The 13,077-nt window shown below is 40.1% G+C and overlaps 1 protein-coding gene across 2 annotated transcripts; it reads right to left on the bottom strand.

Moving 5' to 3' along the window:
• Nucleotides 1-1,467: 1,467 nt before the first annotated feature.
• Nucleotides 1,468-12,959, bottom strand: rbp7a (retinol binding protein 7a, cellular). Of its 2 annotated transcripts, none has more exons than XM_074645072.1 (5): nucleotides 3,024-3,676; nucleotides 2,815-2,911; nucleotides 2,339-2,517; nucleotides 2,092-2,193; nucleotides 1,468-1,993 (listed from the first exon to the last, which is right to left on the bottom strand). In XM_074645072.1, exons 2-5 carry the CDS (start codon nucleotides 2,885-2,887, stop codon nucleotides 1,934-1,936), a joined length of 414 nt encoding a protein of 137 aa, XP_074501173.1. In that variant the 5' UTR covers nucleotides 2,888-2,911; nucleotides 3,024-3,676; the 3' UTR covers nucleotides 1,468-1,933. The 2 variants fall into 2 exon arrangements, with proteins under 2 accessions (XP_074501173.1, XP_074501172.1); XM_074645071.1 differs by lacking the exons at nucleotides 1,468-1,993; nucleotides 2,092-2,193; nucleotides 2,339-2,517; nucleotides 2,815-2,911; nucleotides 3,024-3,676 and adding exons at nucleotides 4,888-6,661; nucleotides 9,128-9,252; nucleotides 11,294-11,477; nucleotides 12,309-12,455; nucleotides 12,819-12,959.
• Nucleotides 12,960-13,077: the final 118 nt, after the last annotated feature.

Raw genomic sequence — 13,077 nt, 5'->3', positions numbered from 1 at the left:
TTTTGACTTGGTCATTTTATAAGTAGCTCGCATGCTGAAAAAGTGTGTGCACCCCTGGTGTAGTACAACGAAATTAGACTGTGACAATTCCATAGGTGCTAATGAAAAGATAATACAATAAAAAAAGAGAGTGCAATATAAATATAAAAGATAATGCAATATAAAATATAAAAATACAATATGTATATTGATGAGATGACAGTTTTGCCAGATTATTGCACAAAGTGTCCGTCAGATAATTATATAATTATTGCACAGCATCATATGATTATTGCACAGAGTGATGAGCATGTTATTGCACATATCCGTAACAGTAGATTTACAGTATTTACATTGCAAAAGTGACACAAAAGAGTCACGAACAAGTGCATGAACAGTCAGTGGGACAAAAGGTCACTACAAAGAGGTTTTATTGGACTCTTCGGGGGTTGTTGGGAGGTTAATGCCAGTCAAGCACTATTAGCTAGCTATAGATAGAAGATTAGCCACAATAAACAGTGTAAGCCCCATTGTGTTATATCACAGATTTATTGTAGCACAGAGTTCCTCCTTCTAATAGCACACAATCAGAAAGTTGGTTTACGTTTGTTTTAGGGCTTTCAGAGTTTAGAGCATAATAAAGTGTTAACGCAAATTTATTTTAACGGCACTAATTTATTTAATGTATTAATGCAACTTGCGATTTTCTCATTTTTAAAGCTAGAGTGAAGATACTGGTATCATATGAAACCAGAAAAACTCAGGAATCCATCGTCAGTCATAATAGCTTGTAGTAAAGGAAGTTAAATAACGCATGGTCATTTTCAAAGGGGTCCCTTGACCTCTGACCTCCAGATCAGTGAATGTAAATGGGTTTTATGGGTACCCACGAGTCTCCCCTTTACAGACATGCCCACTTTATGATAATCACATGCAGTTTGTTGCAAGTCATAGTCAAGTCAGCACACTGACACACTGACAGCTGTTGTTGCCTGTTGGGCTGCAGTTTGCCATGTTATGATTTGAGCATATTTTTATGCTAAATGCAGTACCTGTGAGGGTTTCTGGACAATATCTGTCATTGTTTTGTGTTGTTAATTGATTTCCAATAATAAATATATACATACATTTGCATAAAGCAAGCAAATATGCCCGATCCCATGTTGATAAGAGTATTAAATACTTGACAAATCTCCCTTTAAGGTACATTTTGAACAGATACAAAATGTGCAATTAATTATGGACAATCATGCGATTGATCATGATTGAACATTTTAATCGATTGACAGCCCTAGTTTCTTTATTTTAGAGAGGATAGAATGACACAAATGAATGATTGACAAAATATGCCACTTCAGATTTCTTTCAAAACCCATTTTATTGTACAAAATTCACATTAAACTGTATTCCACATATCCGACACCTCACTTTCTGTTTGTACATTGCGTATAAATGTATCTACATGAATGAGAGATTTTATCTTTTTACAAATAGCTCAACCAAATGTAAGGGGGAGAGCACAAGCAAGTGCAAAGAAAATTTCTAATGTGTCCCATCAGATGATAAGATATGAAGTAAAACAAAACATTTGCACTAAACAGAGCCTGCATTGACTCGTCTTTTTTTTTTTTAAGCCAGCTTAAAGTTGAAGAGCCCAGAACAGGCTTGATGTTAAGATTTATTTTTATCCAAGGCCAAGAACCGCTTATAGCTACAGACCAGTGTAACCCAGTATCTGACAAAAATAATGCAGTGATGCCATCTAGTGGTGTAAATCCTGACTGACAGGAAATACTTTCTCTCCTGGACTGAGCGTTGAAATCACATTGCAGAGAAAATACCACAAACTTAAACGTAGTGTGGTTTTGCTATACAGGGATTAGAGCTGTGGATATAACACGTGATGCGTTTCATCACAGAGTCACTTCTCCAGAAAAACAACTCTCCTTCTTCTTCACTCGTTCACATTCTTCTTATAAACCTGCTTGCAGACTTCTCCTTCACAGTACAGCTCCTGAGGGCAACAGGTCACGGATCAGGGATTTTAATATATTCATAATAGTGTTGTGCATCATGTGGTACAAATATGATTAAATCATCTTATATTCTTACCAGGTGTAGCTTGTCGTCTTCGACCCAGTGAGCCCAGCCGCGGTTCTTCTTCTCTCCAACCTGTTCACACACCAGTTTATTCCCCTCCCATGTCACCAGCGACTGCACAGAGAAGAAGAGAAAACACAACACAGAACAGGTTTAGCAGCCCAAAATAAATTGCAAAACACATCACATGATCTACAAAACTATTCATGCAATCACTTATAATTATCACTTTGAGCACCATAGCCATATATATCTTCACCTTGAGATGTCTGTTGTCCAGTCCCTGGGTAAACTCCTCAAACTCCTGACCCACCTTGAAGGAGATGGTGTAGTTTCGGATGTGGGTGACAGTCTTGATGATGTACTGGTCCCCTTGTTGCTCAATCACCTTCTTCAGCTTCAGCTTCATGACGATCTTTCGTAAACAAGGGATGATACCTGCAGCGGTGGAGGAAGTGTTTTTCCTTTCGTTGCACAGAGTACAAATCTGGGGGGGGGGGAGACTCACCCACAGGCTACGAACACATGACCTCCCTCACACAGTCCCATGAATACCATAAATTGTACTGTTACAAAAACACAAGTTTGTTTCCCTTAAATATGACAATGCATTTTACTCCTAAGTGCTCTATTTTTAGTGTTACGTAATGTTACATGTGCATGTATTTTACAATATAAATGCAGTCACTCAACAGAGATTTAATATCTGAGAATATTGTTGGATTAAAAACTTACCCATTGCAATCATGTAGCCGTCTATGTTGACATTGCTGACGATGTCCCAGGTACCACAGAAGCTGGCTGGCATTTTTTATGATTTTTCTTCCTCCTTCTGTAATGTGTGAATATAAGATGTTATCCTGATGAGGAGTCCCGAAAAGAGGCTGAGACTAATGCTGTCTTTTGTGAGGTACCTGGTGTATTAAAGGTAGGTGTTCCTTTACCTCATTCGCTGTCACATGAGGACCATGTGAGGATGAGGGAGGTGCTCTCATCAGTGCCAGGGTGCAGACATGTCAGACTGGTCTCACCACACTGGTTACGGAATACTAAACCCTGCAGAAGATGCCTGATGTTGCACAATAATAACACACAAACACAAGGAAACATATGTTTATACTTCTTTTTAAACTTAAAATGAGAGAGTATGCTTTCAGTTTACTTTTTATGATATACAAAATTATACTTAAGTATACTTGGCTCCTACTGAGAAGTATACAGAAAGGTCTAAGTATATTTGACTTATGCTTACTTTTTAATAGAGTAGTCTATTAGAGGGTGTGAGAGTTTATGTTTTGAATTTAATTTACTTCAAATCTTCAAGAATTTTCTACGTTTTTGCATTTTCCGTTCACCGTGGAGGCATGCGAGAAAACTTTTATTATATTTTATTTAAATTTCATCACAAAATATCAAGTCAAATAGCAAAAGTCTCTTTATATAATACACACATCATTGGCTAAGTACTATAAGTTAAAGAAAACCTACAAGTATACTTGCAGTAAAAATCTAATAAGTATACTTTAAAGTGTACTTTCACTTTTACAAGTATATAACTAGTAAACTAACAGCATACCTATAAGTTCACTTGTAGTATAGTTCACTTCATAATATAGTTCCAGTACAAAATACAACTTAGATGTAGACTAGTTGTGTACTCAAAGTTTACTATTCTTACACTTAAAGTACACTAAAAGTGGGCCAATTTAGTCCCAAGAAGTATTGAAGTAGTAAACTTAAAAGTATACTACTAGCACACTGATATTAGTATACTTACTACATAAAGTACACTTGGGAAATACACTTGAACTTTACTTAATTTGAATTCATAAAATAAACTTGAAGTACTTTTTTTGTGAGGGTAGTTAGGATCTTGTTTGGTATTTTCATCCATCACATTACAAAAAACCCAGAAAGAGAATAATGTAAAACCAATCACTCCTACAGTTATGGATAAACACAACTCTAAAATACTTAATATTCATATTTAAATGTTGGACATATCTGTGTAAGACCTACCTTACACCGATCTTCCTGTCCTATTCTTCAGTTGTGCCCTTCTAGCTGAAGCTTTCCCTGGCTTCGAAACACCTGTTGTTTGTATTATGATGACCTATTAAAATGGCACACCTATCTGTGCAATGAGGAAAATATCACATTGGTGGTTAAGCTGGCATCGAGCGGGAAAGGAATAGACGCACCTGAAACTGAATAAACAAATAGAGCTTGTCCAAACATCGAGGAGATTTTTCACTTGTCAACTAACGTCAAAAAACTAGGTCAAGGTTGTTTTCCACCCGAATACTATACATGTCTTAACCCACAGGAGGAACGTACAGTCTGCTGTTTACTGGATTGTTTAGGTTGTTTGTATCTTTTATAATGTGTTTTATTGGTTTTTATTTTCCATCGTAATGTTTTTATGTTAATTTTCATGTTAAGCACTTAGAGCTGCATTTCTTGTATGAAAGGTCCTATATTAATGAAGTTTTTGCAGTAACTTTGCAGTTGCTGCTGCAAGTTTGAATACTATATTCAGGTAATGCAATCTAATACCATTACTCCAACAACAAAAGGCACCAACTCTGACAGTAATGTGATGCAATCATTATACTTTCAAACTTTTCACAATGAGTGTGGTTATTTCAGCTCTTATCTCCTGTCAGTGATGATTACCCGAGAGATAAGTTAACTCCCCGCTGACAAACAGCATTTTAATCAAACAGAAAAGGATTAACAGATGATGTTAGGAGTTTCTTATCTGTGGGACAATAGCAGCAATCTAAACAGCAATAAAAAGCTCCCAAATGTGGAAAACAAAGGGCGTTCTTTATTGCATTTCCAAGCGATACAAATCACACTTTCACTTTCAAACCTGCAGCACTAAGTAAACATGTTGATAGTGTATTGACTGGTTCTGTCTTGAGGGAGTGTGTGAACAAATCTTAACTCTAGATGAAGATGTGATGAAATACAAAAGTTAAAAAGTCATATTTCATGAAATACTAGACACACTGTATGCTCACTACTTACTATCCTTAGTTCAAGTAACACACACCAGATTTATTTCTACAGTAGCAATGACATTTAGATGACCTTCCAGCCGGTTGAATAGTAGAGCGGTTCCCAAAGTGGGATCCGGGGACCCCCAGGGGTCCTTGAGGGAGTATCAGGGGGTCCCCTGCAAAAAAGGGGAATCATTTATTTTCACTATAATAGAGTGCTACAGGAATGAGTCCTAAACACCCAGAAATGAGTTAGCATTTAAGCACTTCCTGTTCCCTCGTCTGGAAGTCAATGGGTTTTGAGTTAGATGTCTGAAATAAGTTCTGGGGTCAACACAAACTGAAGAGATTTTAACGTTTTGTTCTACGACATAAAATACAACAACAAATATCCCACTCGTGGATTTTGAAGCCTTTATGTGTCTTTAAAAAAGGCGGTTGCTAACAAGTGGCTAAATGAGACTACTAAACGTCATCACGCCGACTCGTCCGCCGTTACAGCCTCGTTGTTTATACTCGCGCTCATGCGACCGCGGTGTAGGTAGCCTAACGTTAACTTTTTACTTCTGGCGATTGCAATCATAAAAGTGGTGTTCGTTTGTGGAGATTATCTTGCTGAACAAATTGTCTAAGTATCATAAACGTTTGTTTGTCACAGAGCTTATTTTCTACAATAATCTAAAACCCAATGGAACAATCCCATTGGCTTTTTGTCAAGGGAACCAGGGTGATGCTAACTTCCTGGTTGGGCTACAAAAAATACGTCATCCCTGCAGCACTCTATTCCATCCATAAGTAACACAATGACAGAATGCATGACTGATATCACATCTAAAAGCAAAAATCTTATCAGATGGGGGATCATGAGACAAAATCTTAATAAACTGGGGGTCTTTGGTTTAATTTGTGTCAGTTTAGGGCTCCTTGACTTGAAAAAGTTGCTGGCTTAGTTATAATGTTTTTGACTATTGTACTTTTCCACACACACAAGCTAATTCAATTGTTACTTAATCACTTCACTCAGTAAAGTTTTGCAGATTTATCTTCTTAAAAAACGCACCCATTACTAGAAAAGGCTATTCTGCATAGAAGGCACTGGTGGGAGCTTAAATCAAATCTGACTAGTTTCACAGTGAACACACAGCTCACATCTCCGTATCTGCAGCAGGAATTGCCTCAACTCGATGAGGCCCCCGTGTATCTCTGAAGCGGCGCTAAAACCACGTCTGCGTTTTTCTGCTCGCTCTCGGCGCTGTAGAGGCCGTGCTCTTGAATGTAACGGACCACGCTCTCCGGCAGCAGGTACCTGACGCTGCGGCCTCGACGCAGCGACCGGCGCACGTGGGTGGCCGAGATCTCGTTGGTCACCCACTCGTGGACCAAGTGGATTTTCTTGCGGTGCTTCCACAGCGCGTCTGACTGGTGGATGAACTTGTGGGGGTCGCTACCGCTGCGGGTGATGCAAACCAAACCGTAGCGGCCCACGATCTCGGCGATGTCGTCCTGCTTCCACAGGTTGGGGACCCCGAAGGACTCCAGGACATCGGCCCCGCACAGCAACATCAGCTGAGGGCCGTCTGAGCGTGAAGAAAGAGAAGAGTTTATCATATTAAATCTTATTTGTATGTCTTAACAAAATACAAAAGTAAAAATGCAAATAAAAACAGATAATGGGATGAGTTTATTCAAACCACATTTAAGTTACGGGAAAATATAATAAGTGTTTTACAAAAGAATTATTTAACAAGAGACATTACAGATGGAGCCTGTCTATTATCATTGTTATGATGGAAGTCATTGTTGGGAAACCACTTCAGCTACATTCTAATGATTTACAACCAACGATGCAACCAATCAGAGCTCTGCAGACTTTATGTCAAAACATACTGTAATTAAGTGTAATTAATAGTTATGAATCAGCACCTCTAAATCTGAGGCCATGGTTCTCAGCAGGAAACCGGTGGTTTGCCTACTCCGGGTAGGGAATGAGTCCTTACCCCAAGTGAAGGAGTTTAAGTATCTCGGGGTCTTGTTCGCGAGTGAGGGGACGATGGAACGTGAGATTGGTCGGAGAATCGGAGCAGCAGGGGCGGTATTGCATTCGCTTTACCGCACCGTTGTGACGAAAAGAGAGCTGAGCCGGAAGGCAAAGCTCTCGATCTACCGTTCAATCTTCGTTCCTACTCTCACCTATGGTCATGAGGGTTGGGTCATGACCGAAAGAACGAGGTCGCGGGTGCAAGCGGCCGAAATGGGTTTCCTCAGGAGGGTGGCTGGCGTCTCCCTTAGAGATAGGGTAAGAAGCTCAGTCATCCGTGAGGGACTCGGAGTAGAGTCCTTGCTCCTTTGCGTCGAAAGGAGCCAGTTGAGGTGGTTCGGGCATCTAGCACGGATGCCTCCTGGGCGCCTCCCTTGGGAGGTGTTCCAGGCACGACCAGCTGGGAGGAGACCACGGGGAAGACCCAGGACTAGATGGAGAGATTATATCTCTACTCTGGCCTGGGAACGCCTCGGGATCCCCCAGTCAGAGCTGGTTAATGTGGCCCGGGAAAGGGAAGTTTGGGGTCCCCTGCTGGAGCTGTTGCCCCCGCGACCCGATCCCGGATAAGCGGTTGAAGATGGATGGATGGATAATAGTTATGACTTAGGACAGTATGCACTTTTCCTGTTCATGTATATAATCATATGTGGTTGTGTAAGAGATTCACACGGGTTCACCAGAGTGAAGAATGCTGTAAAACCGCGTAGTATCTGTGTCACTGATGCATTGAGGCTGTCCGAGGCAGCATTCAGATCAGATCGGGTGTTGCTGTGATTCGCCGTAGGGTTGTGTGGAGGTGTGGGATAGTCATGACCCATTGACTGCAATGATTAACCACTTCTGCTCCCTCATGGCTGGGTTGTACAGCTCTGTATATGTTGTATGGTTTTATATGTTCTGTTTCTACTTTTAAGCCGCAGGACGCTGCATTATTTTTTGGCGGCTGTAGCCGGGTCGTGTCAAGAAGGAGCCTGGGAAATGTGAAATCTGATCTGAGATCTGCAAAAACTTGCAAAAACTCTTGCAAGAGCTGCTTGATGAACTATCCAAACCTTAACTATCTGAGGTTAATGCCTAACCTTAACCATCTCACGAGAGTTTCCCCAGTTTTCAGGCTCCCTTCTAGCCACTACCCCGTATCCCAAACGCCCTACCCCATAGAGAGCTCCAGCAGTCCAATAGGAATTTAGCATCGCCCAGGTTCCCTCGACAAAAAGCCAATGGGATTGTACCATTGGGTTTTAGATTATTGCACAAAATAAGCTCTGTGGCAAAGAAACGTTTATGATACTTACACGTTTTGTTCGGCAAAATAATCTCCACAAATGAACACCACTTTTATGATTTTTCAAGCGTGAATGCAATCGCCAGAAGTAAAAAGCTAACGTTAGGCTGTAAACAAACTACACCACGGTCACATGAGTGTGAGTATAAACAACAAGGCCGTAAAGGAGGACGCGTCGGCGTGATGACGTTTAGTAATTTCATTTAGCCACTTGTTAGCAACCATTTTTTATAAGACACGTAAAAGCTTCAAAATTCACGTTTGGGATATTTACTGACGTATTTTGTATCGTAGAACAAAAAGTTAAAATCTCTTCAGCTTGTGTTAACCACAGACCTTATTTCAGGCATCTAACTAAAAACCCATTGACTTCCAGACGAGGGAACCGGAAGAGCTAAAATGCAAACTCATTTCTGGGTTTTAGGACTCATTCCTGCAGCACTTTATTCAAAGAGAATGGGAGGACGCGTTTCTACCGCACCGCTGGATCTGGTGTGAATGCAGCCTTACACCTTGTCTGTCTTTACTGTAGGTGGTGTGATTTGGGTGTCACCCATCGCCCGTTACCACACCCCAACACCATTGTTCCCTGTTACCAGTTGAACTGAATACAATAAAACATGAATACAGTGGAGGCAGGATGTCAAGAATCCGGGAATGGAAGAGGGAGGAGTTGAAAAGAACAATATTTAAGTTACATAATCATACATGGCATACCTCTCCTTTTGTGATGAGACGAACCCTGAAGATAATTCTCTGCTATGCGTCTCTTTTTCGCGTACTTGACCGTGTCCACATCATCGTTGTTCTGCTCTGCTGCAAGCAGCTCGTCATAGTGATGCCTGAGTGGATGCAGACAAAATGAATATAGCATGAAATGATGACTTTATGTACAGCTAACTGCATTGCATACAATTTCCCATACAGGAAATATTGGTCATAATGGCAATAAAAAACAGTCAGAATCCAACCAACACACTTCTGCCTTCTGTAGATTAGACTTCTGGGAAATCAAATGGCAAAATCCTTAAACTCTGGAGTAAAATGTGTTCTTGTGATGATGCTTTGCACTATATATGTCCTTTATTTACCAACTAAAATAATGTTCTCTTTGTGCAAAGTACATTTTTAATCAAAATTCAACTTTAAGTTAAGTGGCTTAAGATTTCCCTTTGTTTACAACTTAGAATTTGTTTTCTGTAGATTTCCTCGGGAGTCTGCAGTTTGGACACCACCAACATAAATAATTAAAATTTTAAAAATATAATAATAATAATAATGATAATAATAATAATAATAATAATAATAATATTACATTATACTTCAGTGATGTTTTTGTTGATTGAAACATTAGAATCCACACGTTAACAAGTGCCAGTGATACTTTCAGTTTGTTAGTCTGACTTCAATATTTCATTAATATATTTATTTCTAGTTTGGACTGCAAGGTTCTGGCCAGTATTCAATTGATTCATATAAATAATTATCTTGCAGCGAGTCAGAACCTATGAGGAGATGAAATGCAACCGAAAGCATATGAAGTGTTTTCTAAACTTATCTATGCAATCAACAAAGTTTCTCAAGAACTGGAAATGATCCAATTCTTGTACAATGTAGTTACTTTTTTTTTTTTTCAACGTGGAACCGTCTTGCCACATTGTGGTAGAAAAAATGTCAACAGTGTTGACGTTTCTTCAGCACAGGGATTTGTTAACAGTGTGTAACATTTTGGGGGATCTATTAGCAGAAATGGAATATAATATTCATAATTATGTTTTCATTAGTGTATAATCACCTGAAACTAAGAATTGTGTTTTCGTTAGTTTAGAATGAGCCCTTTATATCTACATAGGGAGCAGGTCCTCCTCATAGAGTCCGCCATGTTGCTACAGTAGCCCAGAACAGACAAACCAAACACTGACTATAGAGAGAGACTTTCATGTTTTTATGTTACCTGAAGGTCACCGTAGTTCTCCAACACGCTTGTGAAACTGCGGTAACGTGAGCCGCAGAGGGCAAAACCGCGGGGTGTGGCATCCCCCTGTTGGGGTTTCTTTCACAACAATGACCGGCTCGCTGTACATTATCCCTTACATATTACACGGCTGTGTTGAATACTCGATTCTAATCGGTCAATCACTGCGTTCTGCGGTCTGTTATTTCTTCTATGGGCGCAGTTCTGATGTCGAACCCTGGAGGACCGTTTTTGTGTCAAATTATTGATTTAAGGTAAGTAAGCTGTGTAGTAAGTAGCTGTGTAATAAGCAGGATAATGTACAGTGAGCCGGTCATTGTTATGAAATAAACCCAGACAGGGCGATGCAGCACCCTGACACGAAGTTTCGTGGAGTTTGGACTTTGTAACATTGCAGACCGGTAACATGCAAAAAAAAAAAACTATATACATGCAGCACCCCGTGTAGGTACTTACAATAAACTCTGCTACAATTGACAACCGTAGTTATACATTTGCAGTAATCAACGTCAATATCGCCTTTCAAGTTTGACTAGTTGAACCTATTTAGATCTTAAAGGTGCAGTGTTGTAGGATTTGGTGGCATCTAGGGGTGTGGTTGCAGATTGCGACCAACTGAGAACCTAAACTTCCGAACTCCTAAACTACCAGAGGGGCTGCTTGTAAATCATAAGTTTAACAGTCATTATTACCTATTGTGGTTATGTTAAGAGATTTGATGAATTGGTGGCTTGAGGTGTAGTCATTGACGAAAAAGAATTACAGGAAAACAGCTAACAAGGAAACTCTGATTGAGGAAATTGAAAAGTATGACAAGTAGTGTCTTAGATTCTTTGGCAGATGTCCTTACGCCTATAAACAGGAGCCAAGGTAGCATCAAGCACAGGCACTGCCAACTGTCAACTTACCGAACAACTTTGGCCGTCTCCACCCACTCTGGCTGCAAGGTTTCCCAGGAATCCACTGTGATCCAGTCTGAGTCCTCTGTGGACAACCTGGCCATCTCCAGGCGGTGGCTGGAATCAATCAAACCTTTCTTCTTATAGGCATCGCCCACCGGAGAGATGATGCCTTTCACCACCCTGTACTGACCTTAAGACATCATAAAGAAGTGGTGTGAACAGATGGTTTACAGTAATGGCACAGAAGATGCAGTAAACAGTATTTATACATTATTGCGTTGCTGTATTTGCTTAAAGGTCCCATATTATGCTAATTTTCAGATTCATACTTGTATTTTGTGTTTCTACTAGAACATGTTGACATGCTGTAATGTTAAAAAAAAACTTTATTTTCCTCATACTGTCGGCCCGAATATACCTGTATTTACCCCCTCTGTCTGAAACGTTCCGTTTTAGCTCATTTTGACGGAATTGCAACAGAATTGCAACAGAATTGCAACAGAATTGCGTTGCTAGGCAACAGCTTGGGTCCATGTTTACTTCCTGTCAGCTGATGACATTCACATACACTGCAACAGGAAATAAACTGGGACACATTTAGAATGTTTACGTTTAAAACCGTGCAAAGGGTATAAATATTGTATATTTGTGACATCACAAATGGACAGAAATCCTGACAGCTTGTTTCAAACGCTCAATTTTTGAATATAGGCTGTGTGTATTTCTCTGTATATTGAGTGTTTGGATACTTTAACAGTATTTATAAAGGATTTAAACCTGCTTTATAATATAAAAAACATGAAAATCTCACTTTTTACAATATTGGACCTTTAAGACATTATAAAGCAGTGGTGTGAACAGATGGTTTACACAGTGATGACACAGAAGATGCAGTAAACAGTATTTATACATTACTGCACTGCTGTATGTTGCTTAAGTAAAGGATCTGAATGCTTTCTCCACCACTGGTATCAAGTCATGCAGAGGAGGAAGTGGTTTAATTCTCATGATTTCACTCCACCTGTGTCTTCCAGATGATCTCGAGCCAGTTCAAACATCCTCAGGTGCATGTTGGTGATGGGGTTGAAGGACCCGCAGGACAGCAGGACCACTTTGGTTGCATTGTGACCGTCCATGCCTCCTCCTCATGCTGGGGCTGTGTTTACACCACTACAACAACAACAACAACAACAACAACACATGGAGGAGAAAACAAACACTTTAACTGTTAGTTAGCAGTTAGCTGGTTAACTGTTGTCAAGGATCACATGTTAAATATCCCTGAAGCTCGCAACACCAGAGTGAATGTGAAAGGAGGCACAACAGTAAAGAAAAGTGAAACTATTCGGTGGATTAGCTAGCTTATGCTAACGTTAACCTTATCTGTAACCAAGGCAACGCGAGTGTCAGTTGGTTACAGGACGCTCTAGCAGACAACTAATAACTCAAAGCTGAACTTTTACACAACAATGAGGCGTTTACTAACATACATAGAGATTAATAATGTAGATATGTATAAATGTGTATTACCAGGAGAAACAGCCAGCTGCTCTGTAATGACGTCTAGTGATGTGTTGTCGCTAACGAGCCGGTTCTAAGAGCCGGCTCTTTTAAGTGAACGATAAGAGCCGGCTCCCGTCAGAGAGACGTTTTTTTCTTTTTCTTTAATTAATTCAGAGCAGAATGATAGGATGATCTTCTCCGCGCCACGGGAACTCCATGCACTGACTGTGACTGAATGTTGTGTTAATGACGTCCGAGCGACCAATCGGGTGATGACAGACAAGGAT

Source organism: Sebastes fasciatus, chromosome 8 (genome assembly GCF_043250625.1).
Source record: "Sebastes fasciatus isolate fSebFas1 chromosome 8, fSebFas1.pri, whole genome shotgun sequence".
NCBI classification, from domain to species: Eukaryota; Metazoa; Chordata; class Actinopteri; order Perciformes; family Sebastidae; genus Sebastes; species Sebastes fasciatus.
The sequence above is the reverse complement of the archived record's forward strand: the minus strand, read 5'-3'. Positions and strand labels throughout refer to the sequence as shown.

Excerpts from the sequence above, each read along its gene's own strand:
- rbp7a (XM_074645071.1), bottom strand. The coding sequence starts at position 12,423 with ATGGACGGTCACAATGCAACCAAAGTGGTCCTGCTGTCCTGCGGGTCC. Across the intron at positions 9,253-11,293 it reads GAGACGGCCAAAGTTGTTCG|GCATCACTATGACGAGCTGC; the intron begins GTAAGTTGACAG and ends GCATCCACTCAG. Across the intron at positions 6,662-9,127 it reads GTCTCATCACAAAAGGAGAG|ACGGCCCTCAGCTGATGTTG; the intron begins GTATGCCATGTA and ends CTTCACGCTCAG.